Below are 16,269 nucleotides of genomic sequence, written 5' to 3'. Positions count from 1 at the left end.
GTGATTCATTTTGGAAGGCTGCACTTGAATGCAGAATACAGAGCTAAAGACGGGGTTCTTGGCAGTGTGGAGGATCTTGGGATCCATGTACAGATATCCATGTACAGCGTATGGTGTTTTGGCTTTCATTAACAGGGGTATTGAGTTTAAGAGCTGCGAGGTTTTGCTGCAGCTCTATAAAACCCTAGTTAGACCATACTTGGAATATTGTGCCCCGTTCTGGTCGCGTGATTATAGGAAGGATATAGATGCTTTAAAGAGGGTGCAGAGGAGATTTACCATGATGCTGCCTGGATTGGAGGGCTTGTCTTATGAAGAGAGGTTGAGTGAGCTTGAGCTTTTCACACTGGAGAGAAGGAGGAACAGAGGTGACTTGATTGAGGTGTACAAGGTAAATGAGAGGCATAGATAGAGTAGATAGCCAGAGACTTCCCCCCCAGGGCATAAATGGCTGTCACCAGGGGGCATAATTTTAAGGTGATTGGAAGAAGGTATAGGGGAGATGTCAGAAGTCGGTTCTTTATGGAGAGAGTGGTGGGTGTGTGGAATGCACTGCCAGCGGTGGTAGTAGAGACAGAGACATAAGGAACATCTAAGCAAATGCTGGACAAGCACATGGTCAGCAGTAAATCGAGGGGTGTGTAGGTTAGGTTGATCTTAGATTAAGATAAATGCTTGGCACAACATTGTGGGCCGAAGGGCCTGTACTGTTCTATGTTCTAAAACTAACAGACACTTAGTCAAAACATGCTTTCAGAAAGGAAACCCAGTATGGATTATTTAAAGAAAAATGATGTTCTAGGATTAAATTTTTGGTTAGGTAACAAAAGGTTGATATTAATGTACGACTTGGGAGCAGGAATTGGCAATTCAGCTCATTGAGCCTGGTTCCACCATTCAATAAGATCATGGCTAATCTGGTTGTGGTCTCACCTCCATTTTCTTGTTTTGGGTAAGTTCCTGACTACTTTATGAAGAAGAGAATTCCACATACTCTCTACCTTTTGAATGAAAGAAATTTTTTATCTTCAACTTAAAAAGGTTTCTTATTTTTAAAATTACATCCCCTATTTGTGGTCTCCCCATTAAAGGAAATATCCTCTCAGTATCCAACCGATCAAGCCTCAGAATATCTTGTATGTATGTTTTACCACAGTTGGCTGGATGGCTGGTTTGCATTGCAGAGTAATGCCTATAGCATAGATTCAATTCCCACTCCAGCTGTGGTCACCATGAAGGACTCTTCCTTTCAACGTTTCCCTTCATCAGAGGTATGGCGACCCATAAGTTAAAGCACCACCAGTTGTCTCTCTCTCTCTCTCCCCGCTAAGGAGAGAGCAGATCTATGACCCTCTGGAACTTTGGCAACTTTACCTTTTTATTCCACTCAATTCCCTTAGCAATAAATGAAAGCAGTCCGTGGAACTGTCTTCCTCAGCACTCTCTAAATATTAACTAATTTCTCTCCATAGAAGCTGTCAGTCGTGCTGTGTTTCTCCAGCAATTTCAGCTTTTTGTATTCCTCGCCACTTACTGCATTTGCAGAACTAACTGTGATTCATGAAACATAACAGTCAAATCCTTCTGTGCCATCAGGTTCTACCACTTCTCATTTACATCATACGCTGCTTCTCTTCTTTCTCTCAACATGGACAAGTTCACATTCAAACAAAAGGAGTAGCCATGGGCACCCGCATGGGCCCCAGCTATGCCTGCCTCTTCGTAGGGTATGTGGAACAATCCATCTTCCGCAACTACACTGGCCCCACCCCCCATCTTTTCCTTCGCTACATAGATGACTGTATCGGCGCCGCCTCGTGCTCCCACGAGGAGGTTGAACAGTTCATCCACTACACTAACACCTTCCACCCCGACCTCAAATTCACCTGGACAGTCTCGGACTCCTCCCTCCCCTTCCTAGACCTTTCTGTTTCTATCTCAGGCGACCGAATCAACACGGACATCTACTACAAACCAACCGACTCCCACAGCTACCTGGACTACACCTCCTCCCATCCTGCCCCCTGTAAAAACGCCATCCCATTCTCCCAATTCCTTCGACTCCGCCGCATCTGCTCCCAGGAGGACCAGTTCAAAATACATACAACACAGATGGCCTCCTTCTTCAAGGACCGCAATTTCCCCCCCGACGCGGTCGACGGTGCCCTCCACCGCACAACACAGGTGGCCTCCTTCTTCAAGGACCGCAATTTCCCCCCAGACGTGGTCGACGATGCCCTCCACTGCATCTCTTCCACTTCCCGCTCCTCCGCCCTTGAGCCCCGCCCCTCCCACTGCCACCAGGACAGAACCCCACTGGTCCTCACCTACCACCCCACCAATCTCCATGTACAGCGCATCATCCGCCGTCACTTCCGCCACCTCCAAACAGACCCCAGCACCAAGGATATATTTCCCTCCCCTCCTCTATCAGCTTTCCGTAGAGACCACTCCCTCCGCGGCTCCCTTGTCAGATCCACACCCCCCACCGACCCCACCTCCACTCCCGGCACCTTCCCTTGCAACCGCAGGAGGTGCAACACTTGCGCCTACACCTCCCCCCTCACTTCTCTCCAAGGCCCCAAGGGAAACTTCCATATCCGCCACAGATTCACCTGCACCTCCACCCACATCATCTACTGCCTCCGCTGCAGCCGGTGTGGCCTCCTCTATATTGGGGAGAATCCCTCCAGCCCGGCACTGCCTTCCTGACCTGTAGTCTTCTTCTTGACCTCTCCGCCTCCATCCTACTCCGACCTATCACCCACACGTTGACCTCTTTCCACCTATCACATTTCCAACTCCCCTCCTCCAAGTCCCTCCTCCCTACCTTTTATCTTCTCCTGCTGAACACTCTCTGCTCATTCCTGAAGAAGAGCCTGTGCCCGAAACGTCGAATCTCCTGTTCCCTGGATGCTGCCTGACCTGCTGTGCTGTTCCAGCAATAAAGTTTCAACAAGTTCACATTCAACCACATTATGCTTCATCTGTCAAATTTTGCCTCTATCCCTATCTCTATCTCCTCTGGACAACTTACTTTCTTACTTATCTTGGTGTTAATGACAAATTTAGAGATCATATTTTGGGTCCCTTCAACCAGGTTATTGATATAAATTGTAAACAGATGAGGCCCAACCACTGATTTCTGGTTGGCATTCCTCTAGTTACAGCTTTCTAACCTGAAAAAGAATGATTTATCTTTACTCTTTGTTTCCATTAGCTAATTGATCTTTTATCAGTGTTGCTCCGCACAGTGTGCTCATACCTTGTGCAGTAATGCTTAACGTGGCACCTGACCCAATTTTTTTTTTTAAGAAATACAAATACAAATACAAATACAAATTAAGAAATACAAATACTAATTTGATTGTTAGTTGTTCAACAACTATAACATTAGTTTTGAATAAAGTTTCCTTTTCATAAAGCCATTTTGGTCAGCCTAATCATATTATGACCTCCTGAATAATGGATTCCAACAATTTCCCCATGGCAAATGTTTGATCAGCTGTCCTTTAGTTTCCTGCTTTTTGTCTTCCTCCTTTCTTGAATAAAGGGTATAAGTAAAATATGGTTGATGTGGCATCTATGGGCTACCGGAATATGCTTATAATTGACATATCAGCAAAGTTGAAGCCAAGGAATAAAACGGATAACGGCAGCTTGTTATTTGAGAGAGTGTGCCAGGAAACAGGTAAGGATCAAAAGCTATTTTTCAGACTAGAGGAAGGTACACAGGAGGTAGAACGACACACACTTGGCTGTACAGGACACAATTTCAAAATTCGTAAATGACAAAATTTGGAAGCACTGAGAACTGCAAGTTAATATACTTTAAATTTTCATGTAGAAAAAAATGACATCACAAAATTTGGTAGGAAGAGAAGAGGCAATTTATGCTAATAGGTACAAAAGGGTATGTGCACAGAAGTTTGAAGGTGGCAGGGCTGGGTGAGAAATTGGCTCAAAAGCCATAGAGGATCTTGAGTATTATAAATAGTAGAATAGAGTATAAAAGCAAAAAAAAGCCAAGATAATGCTCTATTATACTGATTTGGTATCAATTGGAGTAGTGTGTAAATTTCTAGACATAAGAGTTTGGGAAGAATGTGAATATTAGTGAGGGCTCAGGAAAGCTTTATTAGGATGGGTCCAGGATAAGCAACTTCAGTTAAAAGGAAATTTAAGCAACTGAGTTATTTATCTTAAAGACAAGGTTGAGAGGAGATTGATGGAGGTATTCAAAATGATGAGGGGTCTAGGTAGACTGACTAGAAATTGAACCCACTTTTAAAACTATTGAGAACTAGATTTTTAAGGTAAATGACAGAAGAAGTAAAAGTAACAAGGAAAATCTTTTTTATTCAGGGAGTGGTTAGGATTCAGAATGCACTATCTAGGAGGGTGGTGGAGGCAGATTCAATTGTGGCTTTCAAAACGAATTGGAGAGGAGACTAGATTTGTGCAAACTGTTAAACTGCTCTTGCAGAAAGCCAGCACCAACTCGACAAGTTAAGTGATCTTCCATGTTATGCATATTCTACTGTACATTGATGGTAGTTCTAGAGAAATCTCACTCCTAATTAAGCCTAAACATGAAATAGTCAAGGCATCACTGGGGATTTGAGAGGGGAAAAAATACTGCTCGCAAAAAACAAAAGGTAGTTTCCAAATAAACCAATAAGGTGACATTAATTTGTTCAAAAAGGGAGAAAAGGAAATTGATAAGCTTAAATAATAATGAAAAATCTATGAGATTTGGGCGTGTACATATTCTTGGATGTTATTTATTTAACAAAGGTTCTGAAACAGACTTTAAAACGTATATTTCATGTCATGTCTTGTGCCAATTGCATAATTCATTTAATTGCTTTCTCAATCTTATTGATGAGGCTAAGAACGCAGATTGCATTCTAAGAAACAAATTTAAAATTGCCTACAGTATGAATTATGACCCATGAGTAGATAGATTTTGATACAGTAAGATACTTCAGGAAGTAAAAAAAAAATTGGAATTGACATTAAATCTTGGGAGAGTCACAGCCTCCTAAAGTTCAATCAATATATCCATTAACAGAACTTCTGAAATAAAAATATAAATACAAATGAATTGTATAAATAATTACTTACGATCTGTGATTGGGTTAACATCTGACCGTCAGCCAGTACCTCCTCCTCAGATGATTCGTCAGTGTCCTCCTGATTGGTTAAGGTTAAACTGGGTGTGCTTCCTGAATACTGGAACTCCTGGAGCGAGGGTGTATCTCCCTTCTCAATGCTGTCCAATGAACGTCTCCGCACACCCCAATTAAAGTTGTCCATGCTTTCACCCTGCAACAATTTTATTTTTATGTATTATTTCTTAACAACACAATTTTCTTAAAAACTGCAATTCGAAGAATCACATGAAATGCTGCCAGAGCATTATGGGATTGTACATTACAGATGTGTTGAAAGTAGCTTATTATGGGTATGTTGAAAGTAGCTTATTCCATGAACACACTGCAAAATACAGCTCTAAATCCCTAGTGGCTTACTGAAATACCCAGAAGTAATTCAGTTTGCAGCAATACATGAAACATGCAGACGACCACATTAATAAACATAGTTCATTATCTATAATGGCACTTTCTGCAAGTACGTAACAAATTTACAAAAGTTAAACATATTTTACATTCATTAACTTTAAAAACTACCTTAAGAACGTAAGTTAGCTGATGTGTTACACCATTGTGTTGCTTGTTAATTTTGTTTTTAACATTTATTTACAGGCATGTCCTGAAAGGGCCAAACTTTGCACACAAATATAAACAGAACAGTATGGCCCTACACAGTAATGCTATTCCATTAACTAACATTCAACATTTATCACACACAAGACTCAACAAAACACCGCACCAGGCTGCAACTTACCTGCAGCTCCTGGTTAGCAATGAGGAAAAGAGATGACCAGCATTAAAAAGTAAGAAAAGAGAAATATTTGGCACGATGTAAGAAACAGGAGTATGCCTTAAACTGAACAAACAGCAATTACATTGAATTACCAGGGTTTAGTTAGGGTGTGAAAATTCAAGTAACAAAACACATGCAGGACATACAGATCATCTTTTCAACATTTCATCAGCTGTGTATGCTATTTAAAGATATTACTCAAGTCTCTCAGAGGCACCTGTGACTTTTGAATTCCCTGCCTATCCTCTTCTTTCTAGGGAAATCCTGCTATTTTAAATTTGTTTCATAACAGGAAGCCTGAAGTATATTGGGACAGTATGGGAGCCACGGCAATTCTCTGGCGCAGTTTACTTGTACACGATGGCAGTGTACCATACAGACCCATTCTGTTTTTAGTAAGGAAGGCAGGGCAAATGTGAGAAAATAGATTGCAGATAAACACTGACTATAGGTTGTATGGTATAACAATCAGTGACATTCTCTGACAGCCACTGATATAAAGTAGGCAAACATGGAAGATAACAATTGCATAAAACTCCAAATTAGCACAAGTTAAATGGGCAGTTAACCTATCTTGCCAGTGCAGGTTAAGAGCTTTCCCCATCTTCTCTAAATAGGATCATGGTGTTTTTACAACTATTTGATTAAATAGTTGGGGTCTTCGATTATAATCCTAATCAAAAGAAGAAACCTCTAAAAATGAGGTGGTTTCTTGGCACGGATTGAAATGTCAACATAATTAGATGCTCAAATTTTGCAGTGTGGCTTAAATCAAGACCATTTTGAGTTAGAAGCGTCCCCACTATATACCAACTTAACACTTGACTCTTAAAATTCAATCTAAGTTTATTAAAAGTGAATCCAGAAAAAGTTCTGCATGCAAAATGCTGTGACAAATTGCCTTCTGGCACAATCAGCACATTCAAAAGCAAAAATTAATTAGGAAGTAGATTCGTTAGTTTATTTATTTATTTTCCCAAAGTACAGGAAGATTTAAGTGAAATAAGTTCACCTTTAAAAAAGTGCAAGTTACAAACATTCGTTTTACTAAATCTCAAAAAGGAAACCAGAATAATTTCCAACTGTCTTCAAAATTGTAGTCTAGAATAACTCACATTTTATGAACAATGTTTTTCTTGAGTGTAGCACTTGAATAAAGTGGAATTTGAATATAATATTATAATTCCCTTTTCTGATACTTAACTTTGTTATCATGTCCTTGGTGCAATAAAATGTAAAACAACGTGCGATTTTAGTTTGCCAACTCAAACCATTGCAGAAGTTTCTTACCTCTGCATCTTCCAATTCAACATCTAAGAAATCAAAATCCTTCAACACTCCAAATTGCTGTTCAGTATTAGCATCCTCTACTGGTACTTCCTCTTCCCTGATCGGCTCTTCAGTTGTGGAGATTAAACTTGTCTGCTGCTCTGCAATATCTAGGTCTTCACTGGATGAAAATACAACCTAAAAAATGTTTTGCAATTATACAAAAGTATAACATGCCTTTGAAAAAACACATTTTGAAGTGATCTTTTTTATTCTCCCCATCTTTAAGCCTCCTTACGACACTCCTTGTGTCTGAGGTTGAATATGTGGCCAGCTCCAAGTCTGTGCCAAATATATGATACCTGGGTACCAGGAAATAATACCCTCATGTTGCTTTTCTTTTACAAATTTACATCAACTTGGGAATAGCATAAGTTGTGTTCCAATTCTTCATGCTTGCTGACCGACAAGCGAATGGAATTGAGGAATATCTTGATTTTAAAATTTTCACTCATGTTTTCAAATCTCTGCTTGATGCAGTCCAAGTTCAAATGCTGCAAGACCTGGACAATAACCAGGTTTGGGCTGACAAGTGGCAAGTAACATTCGTGCCACAGAAGACCCAGGCAATGACCATCTCCAACAAGAGCAAAATTAACCATCCTCCCTTGACATACAATTGCATTCCCATCACAGAATCCCCCACTATCAACTTCTAGGGTGTCACCACTGACCAGAAACTAAGCAATTAAATACCTTAACTGCAAGACCAAGTTAGAGGCTAAGGATGTACAGGTATTTGGAAAGGCAAGGACTGGTTAGGGATAGTCAACATGGCTTTATGTGTGGGAAATCATGTCCCAGAAACTTGATTGAGTTTTTTGAAGAAGTAACAAAGCGGATTGATGAGGGCAGAGCAGTAGATGTAATCAATATGGACTTCAGTAAGGCGTGCGATAAGGTTCCCCATGGGAGACTGGTTAGCAAGGTTAGATCTCATGGAATACAGGGAGAACTAGCCATTTGGATACAGAACTGGCTCAAAAGGTAGAAGACAGAGGGTGGTGGTGGAGGGTTGTTTTTCAGACTGGAGGTCTGTGACCAGTGGAGTGCCACAAGGGTCGGTGCTGGGTCCTCTACTTTTTGTCATTTACATAAATGATTTGGATGTGAGCATAAGAGGTACAGTTAGTAAATTTGCAGATGACACCAAAATTGGAGGTGTAGTGGACAACGAAGAGGGTTACATCAGAATACAAAAGGATCTTGACTATATGGGCCAATAGGCTGAGAATTGGCAGATGGAGTTTAATTCAGATAAATGGGAGTTTAATTCAGATAAATGCAAGGTGCTGCATTTTGGGAAAGCAAATCTTAGCAGGACCTATACACTTAATGGTAAGGACCTAGGGAGTGTTGCTGAACAAAGAGACTTTAGAGTGCAGGTTCATAGTTCCTTGAAAGTGGGTCACAGATAGATAAAATAGTGAAGGTGGCGTTTGGTATGCTTTTCTTTATTGGTCAGAATATTGAGTACCGGAGTTGAGAGGACATGTTGCAGCTGTACAGGACATTGGTTAGGACACTGTTGGAATATTGTGTGCAATTCTGGTCTCCTTCCTATTGGAAAGATGTTGTGAAACTTGAAACGGGTTCAGAAAAGATTTAGAATCTATCAATCTCGGCCTTGAAGACATTTATAAGGATGTTGACAGGGTTGGAGGATTTGAACTATAGGGAGGGGTTGAACAGGTTAGGGATGTTTTCCCTGGAGCGTCGGAGGCTGAGGGGTGACCTTATGGAGGTTTACAAAATCACAAGGGGCATGGATAGAATAAACAGACAAAGTCATAGGTTTAGGGTGAGAGGGGAAAGATATGAAAGGGACCTAAGGGGCAACGTTTTCACGCAGAGGATGGTACATGTATGGAATAAGCTGACAGAAGAAGTGTTGGAGGCTAGTACAATTGCAACATTTGCTTCTGGATAGGTATTCGAATAGGAAGGGTTTGGAGGGATATGGGTCAGGTACTGGCAGGTAGGACTAGATTGGGTTGGGATATCAGGTCGGCATGGACAAGTTGGACCGAAGGGTCTATTTCCCTGCTGTACATCTCTGACTCTAAATACCTATTCAATGCCCACCAAAGACAGAAGACATCACTTTTTAAAGAAGCATGGTAAAGCTATATTGAAATGAAAGGGTTTTCATTTTAAAATACTGTATAATGCTGAGAGTTGAAAATAAACTTTAGACAGAAAACGTTTAACTTACTGATGGGTTCTTTGGGAGACCAACTTCTTGGCCGCAAAGTGACAGAACATTCATTAATTTCTCTCTTGTTCTTCTCTAAAATAAAACAACCAAAGATTTCGAGAAAATAAAAGATTCAGAACATTTTCCAAAAACTTATTCAATCAAACTAAGCACCATAAGACGTGAATATTAACAGGCTACCTCACAACTTATACTTTAATTATACTTCTGCAAGAAAGTAAAGCCGAGATCAAAGTGTCACATCCTCTAAAAATAACTGTGCATTGTTTCCATCATGGCTCTCTTGAACACAGTGCTGTATAGCAATATCAGTTTCTAAGGTTTCCCTTACAGCATTGTAACAAAATAACTTTTGGTTCCATGAAGAAATTGTTTAATACTTCATGAAAATGTTGGATGTGATAAACAGCGTATCACTGAAGTAGTATTGTGGGCTGTTTTTGTACATTATTACATTGCAGCCAGGCCCAAATAATTTGGAGCACAATATAAACCTGTTTTTTGTAGTTTTGACTAATATTAGCAACTTTCATTGATTCTATGTATTCAAGGTGTGAAAGGTCAAGGAAATATTATTCATATCTGCTGTCAACATCAAACAACTGTGGGGTCAGTTAGGTTGAATGAAAAGTGATGTTCTTTTGCCTCTGTTCTACCAACTACATGACAATCCCTGATCAGCATTCCACCTACAGCAGCATGACATTCCAGCTTTCACATCAGCTTTGAATAAGATTATCAATTAGTGCTGAACTTCAGTGGAATAGAGGTGGTCTAAGTCTTCATTTTCAACACACTTTATTTGGGAAGACATGATTTATGGGAAGACGCAATTTATCGGAAGACATGTTTTTGACTTTGGTTTGAATGGAGCTCACTGTACCTGGGATAGCTGCGGCCTTTTCCAGCTGACGGGTACTAAGGCATTTGAGTTTGACCCTGAAGATGTAGAAGAGGTACTGCGAGTGACAGCAATAACTTTTGGTTTTCCATTTCGGCATGCAGCACTATGCTGATCACCGTACTTCTGTCCTATAATTGGCGTCTACATATTCCAAAATAGGATTAAAATTAAATTAGCCAGGTATACTTACAAAAATGGATTCAGTGAAATTTTTTTGCTGTACATACAATACAGACATTCACATGCCCAAGGTAAGCTCTGTAACAGTAGACCAGTAGAATACAAGGATAAAAGCTTCATCCAGGTTCTTCAATAGCAGCAATATATATATGACTACAAATCTAAAATACTATAATTGAAACACACAAACAAAACAATAAAAAACTCAATAAAGGACTTAACTGATCCTCTCTAGAATGTTGACAAATTGTTGCCAATAGGATCACTATTAATGAATTTATTTTCTAAAGGTACAGTTACTTTGAACACCAGACACATACCTCAGAGATATCAAAATGGAAATCTAAAGTCTTTCCAGGCAATTCTTTTGACGCATTGTTCCAAATTTTTGTGAAGGAAATTTCAGGAGATGTACAGGACTCGCCTCCATAATTTGATCTATGCACTTCATCTGGCACAACAAGGCTGGCTGACCGAGATACCACTAACTTCAAAATATTAAGTGCTTCCTTCCAGTATGGACTCTAAGTAAAATAAATTAAACAATGATTTTACTGCTCAACATATGTTTACTGTACAAAATGCCATTGGAGAAATGCAAAGTATGTTGTAATCTGATTATAACATACCATTGCAATGAGACAAGATTATAATCTAAGGGATGCATGACAGAGTCAGCTTTGTGAATTTAAAGCCAAGTAAGGATAAAGAGAACAGATTTATACAAAAGCAGAAAACTGCACTTAGGAATGACAACTTTTCCATTAACTCCCACATCCTATGAATGAATTAAACAGCAGTTAGGATGCCTTCCCTTTAGAAAAATAGCATTTTACTGATTTTTCCTTTGATATGTCATACATTATTAACAGTCTTATTTCTAAATACTGGACAAAACATTTTAAAATCAGCTGATAGTTGGTATTATGAGGGTTACATGGGAATAGCTAATCCTCTGCTTCTCTCAATTCATCCAATGAAAATAGTAGTCCCCTTTGATCCAGCATGACTCCAAGTTAAAGATTCCCTAAACATTGATTTTTAAGCTGCCCTGTTGGGTACTAAGTTGTTCTGATTACTTAATAAACAACCCATACTCCAATCGATAAACTCCACCCAAGCCATAATCTTAAAAATCAAACACTCTCACAAATTTACACACAGCTATTTATTATGCTTTTGCTACTGCAACAATGAGTGAGAGTGAATGAATCAAATATGGCCAAGAGCTGAAATCAGTTCGTAATGAATCATTATTCCAAATTGGTAATTTATATTTTATTTTGTTGAATAAATAAAACTTAAATAAAACACAATGTTCACAATACAAATCAATTGCAAGTGATGAAATTATTGCAAGATAATTATGAGGCATTTATTAAATTGAAAAAGCAAAGTGAGTGCTACTGAGGGAACCTGATGAATTAATAAAAAATAAGCAATGACAGATGAACTGAACAGCACTGAGAAGATGCAAATAACATCCCAAATATAACCGTGAATCAGGAGGAAAAGCAAGACAGGAACTTAAAACATATACAATCATTAGGAAAATGAAGTAACTCCATAGAGGCCGTCACTAAATCACCCTTTATTTACACATGGAAAATCCTTGACACTGATCCAGCTCTCTCAGAGCCAGCTTTCAGAATGAACAGACACTCCTGTTTATATCTGTTGGTCAGAGCTCCCTGACTGGATCAGATTAACAGCCCCAATCAGGAAACTCATTTCATGAGGTACACGTGGCTGACCGTGTGATAATTACTGCAGGAAAAGGTACTGAGAAGGTCATTAGAACTAACAGCAGACAAGTCCCTGACCTAACCTTAGGGCACTAAAACAAATGAGAGAGTAGATGCACCGAATTTCATTTAAAAATTTTTCCAAGTCCTGTCATATTGGAAAAATAGCAAATGTGATTCCTCTTTTCAGAAAGGAGGGAGACAGAACACAGGGAGCTACAAGTTGATTAACGTAAAGTTTGTTATACGGAAAATGCTACTACTTATTATTGAAACGATTACTGCAGGGCAATAACAAAACCTTAATGCAATCAGGTCATCAGCTTGGTTTTGTGAAAATTAAATCATGATTGATGAACTTGTTAAGAATTTTTCAGAAAGTAACAAGCCACACGGATAAAGGCAAACCACTGGATCTAGTGTACTTAGATAGCCAGAGTTAAAAATCACAACACCAGGTTATAGTCCAATAGGTTTATTTGGAAGCACTACTTCCAATAACCTGGTGTTGTGAGATTTTTAACTTTGTACACCTAGTCCAATACCAGCACCTCTAAATCATAGATGTCCAGAGGTATTTGTCAAAATGCCTCATCAAAGGTAAATGCATAAAATAAAATCTCATGGTGTAAGGGTAAAATATTAGCACATGAAGGTTTTCATTAGTTAAGTTAAACTTTTCGTCAGAAATTTTGTCAATAATAATAAATTGAAACTACAAATATGCAAAGGCAGGATAAAGAATGGAAACATGCAGTTGGGCAATGTCAGGAAAGCAGGAAGTGATAGACAAGAAAGTAGAGGCTACATAATCAGCGAAGATAACGGAGGTCTTCAGTGAAAGAACAGCCAAAGTCTGTGTAACTATTGGAAAATCTACATTAGAACATGAGGTCAATGTACGATGAGAATTGACTGGAAAAGGTATTCGATATGTGACTTGCGCACAAAACCTGAAGACATGTAAAACTTTCCAGAGTTAGTCTTATGCTGATAGATCAGAGTCTCCTTGCTTACATATGAATAAACAATCGTCCTAAAGCTGTGTCTCCTGGCAGATTGTTCAATTGAATGATAACACACGGGTAAAGAATTTTTTGGCTAATAGGTACCACAGTGTTGGTGCAAATGGGTTGTGTTCAAGTTGGCAGGATGTGACGAGTAGTGCACCACAGGGATCAATGTTGAGGTCTTAGTCATTTGTAAGTTATATTAATAACATGGATGAAAAGACCGAATCTATGGTTGCTAAACTTGTGGAGGTACAAAGATTGGTGGGAACGCAAGTTACGAAGAAGATTGTAATGAGTCCGTAAAGGGATATAAATAGATTGATTGAGCGAAGCAAAATTTGACAGGTGTAATAAAAGAAAATGTAACCTTGTCGACTTTGGCAGGAAGAATAGAAAAGTAGCATATTAGTTAAATGGCAGGACTGTAGAAAATTGATGCTACAAAGGGATTTGGGTGCTCTGGTACATGAATCACAAAATGAGTCTGCAGCCACAGTGAGTGAATTGACAGACAACTGGAATGTTGTCACTTATTCGAAGGGCAATGCAATATAAAAGTAGGCATGTTTTGCTGTAGTTGCAAATAGCATTGGTGTGGGCACATCTTGAGTGTATGTGCAGTTTTGGTCCCCTTATTTCAGGGAGGGTGCAAGTGTGTTAGAGTCAGTTCAGAGAAGGTTCACTCAACTGAACCTGGGTTAGTAGTTAGTAAAGGGAGTAGGTAAGGATCAGAGGAGGTAATTCATACATGAAAAAAGATTGGACAGGCTTGACCTGTACCCATTGGAGTTGACAGGAAGTTATCCTGTTGAAACATACACAATCCTGAAGGGGGGAAATGAGTGTGAAATCTGAAAAAGATGTTTTACTTTGTGAGACAGATTTGACTTTACGGAAACAGTTTTAAAGTCAGGAATTCCATTTTTAAGACTGAGATGAGGAGGTTTTTTTCTCAGGTGGTTGAAAGTCTTTGGAGTTCTTTTCCCTTTAAAGCAATGAAAATGGAAAAATTTAAGATTTTTAAAGCAGATGAAGATTGACTTTAGACTAACAGAGTCAATGGTTATTTTAGTTAGGTGGAAATGTAGAGTTGAGGTTATAATCAGATTAGACATAAGTTTTATCAATGCTGCAGCAGGTTAGAATGGCTGAAGGGCCTATTCCTGCTCCTAATTCATCTCTTCATAAGAATGATAAGATCAGGATAAATACTATGCAGCTAGCACTATTTCTTTAAAACAAAAAAATGTAAAAATGTAACTCCCCAACCTTATGCTCCAGTTCTAAAAGCAGAGCTTGGTTTCTGCATGTGTTTTCCCATCATCCGTACAGAATATTCCACAAAAATATATTTCCTTCAATGTACGACATACCGTTATCAGAAATATCAAATTCTGCATCCTTCCCCAATCCATTGCATCCATCCAATCTATTACTCACTTTAACAATTGTACATACTCAACTGATAGTTGAAATTCCATCAAAACCCTTTCAGAGTTAAATGGTCATGGAGGATAACAGCAAGTCCAAATATTGTCAGCCCAAAATTTATAGCAATCACTGAATTCACAAGCTTCTCCATATACCAGATAAATAACTAAGTGCCTTGTTATTAAAATCATTGTCTTAAACATCTGACTTCTCAATCTAATTATTAATTGGCTCTTTTAATAACAATCTAGATATTTGCTTAGTTTTTTCTGTGAGGATCTATTCTAGTGAGGTAAGTAAAAATAGTTGAAATGACAAAACATTTCATGAAAAGCTCATACACTGCACTTCTTGTAGTGGTGCATTCCAAAGGATAACTCTAAAAACAAATCAAAGAAAAAAAACGTTGAAAATGTTTGTTGCTTTACACAGTTGCTCAACAGCCATTCATGCTGAATTCAAATCTTCCTGAGGCAACATAATTTGGAGATGCCGGTGTTGGACTGGGGTGTACAAAGTTAAAAATCACACAACATCAGGTTATAGTCCAACAGGTTTAATTGGAAGCACACTAGCTTTCGGAACACCGCTCCTTCATCAGGTGATTGTGACCTGATGAAGAAACGGCACTCCGAAAGCTTGGAGGCAACATAGGAATTGCGAAAAGCACTACACATAATTTAAAAAGTTGTCTTGTTTCATTTTCCAGAAATTTTAATCTCGTGTTTTGAGTGCTCACAGTTTAATTTGAAATGCAACAAACCGTGTCTCAAATTTTAAGATGTGTTTGCAATAGAAGATGGCACAAGAGGTCAAATCATTCCATGCATGGCCAATCAATTAAGAATTCCACCGAGGTCTGTGATGAAGTACTCATGTTTTGAATTGCTTCGTTAATGACAGAATGAAGTTGAACATTCCCTGTTTCCTCAGACTATTCTTTTTCCTGAATATAATCATAAAATCTAATTGAAGCTCAGATTTGAATTAACATGATAATTTAAATGGTCTCAAAACATTTGCACTTAGATACCAGTGTGAAACTGTACATAATTCACTTGACAGAACTGCAAAGCTTACTGACATTTTTTTTTAAAATTGTGTCTCATTCAAATCTCATGTCCTCAACATCTAACACTGCACCAATAAACCTCAGTATAAGCTTAAAGTATATCAGCTTACCTCTTGATTGACCTTATAGACTCAACATAGAATACAAACACATAGGATTATTTTCTGATTTCATTACACATTTCTAGCATCTGCAGGAAAGATTATGGGGTTTTGTGTCTATCCCATGTCATCAACCGCAGGGCCATGTTTAAACCCCTCAGCACTCACACAGAGAGACAAACGAGATTGCACATTGCTCAGGTACATACCCTCTACAGAGTAAGCAGTAGGCTAATCACCTTAAGTTCAACAAATGAGAAGTCTAGTGCTAGCTCTGGGGATTTGTATTAATTAAATAATAAAATGAAAATGCTCCAAGTAATTGTA

The 16,269-nt window shown here is 38.8% G+C and overlaps 1 protein-coding gene across 14 annotated transcripts in view; it reads right to left on the bottom strand.

Annotated features, from left to right (window-relative positions):
- Positions 1-16,269, bottom strand: part of fryl (furry homolog, like) — a 474,538-nt gene that overhangs the window by 79,993 nt on the left and 378,276 nt on the right. For 9 of the 14 annotated variants that reach the window (XM_043691269.1, XM_043691279.1, XM_043691242.1 and 6 more), the window contains 6 exons: positions 10,901-11,104; positions 10,380-10,541; positions 9,494-9,568; positions 7,240-7,416; positions 5,911-5,919; positions 5,128-5,328 (listed from right to left, as the gene is read on the bottom strand). In XM_043691269.1, coding sequence (XP_043547204.1) covers positions 5,128-5,328; positions 5,911-5,919; positions 7,240-7,416; positions 9,494-9,568; positions 10,380-10,541; positions 10,901-11,104 — 828 coding nt within the window. The remainder of the gene's footprint in view (positions 1-5,127; positions 5,329-5,910; positions 5,920-7,239; positions 7,417-9,493; positions 9,569-10,379; positions 10,542-10,900; positions 11,105-16,269) is intronic. The other 5 variants (XM_043691297.1, XM_043691288.1, XM_043691219.1 and 2 more) reach the window with 1 other exon arrangement.

Source organism: Chiloscyllium plagiosum, chromosome 1, assembly GCF_004010195.1.
Source record: "Chiloscyllium plagiosum isolate BGI_BamShark_2017 chromosome 1, ASM401019v2, whole genome shotgun sequence".
NCBI lineage: Eukaryota > Metazoa > Chordata > Chondrichthyes > Orectolobiformes > Hemiscylliidae > Chiloscyllium > Chiloscyllium plagiosum.
This window is presented reverse-complemented; position numbering and strand designations above follow the sequence as displayed.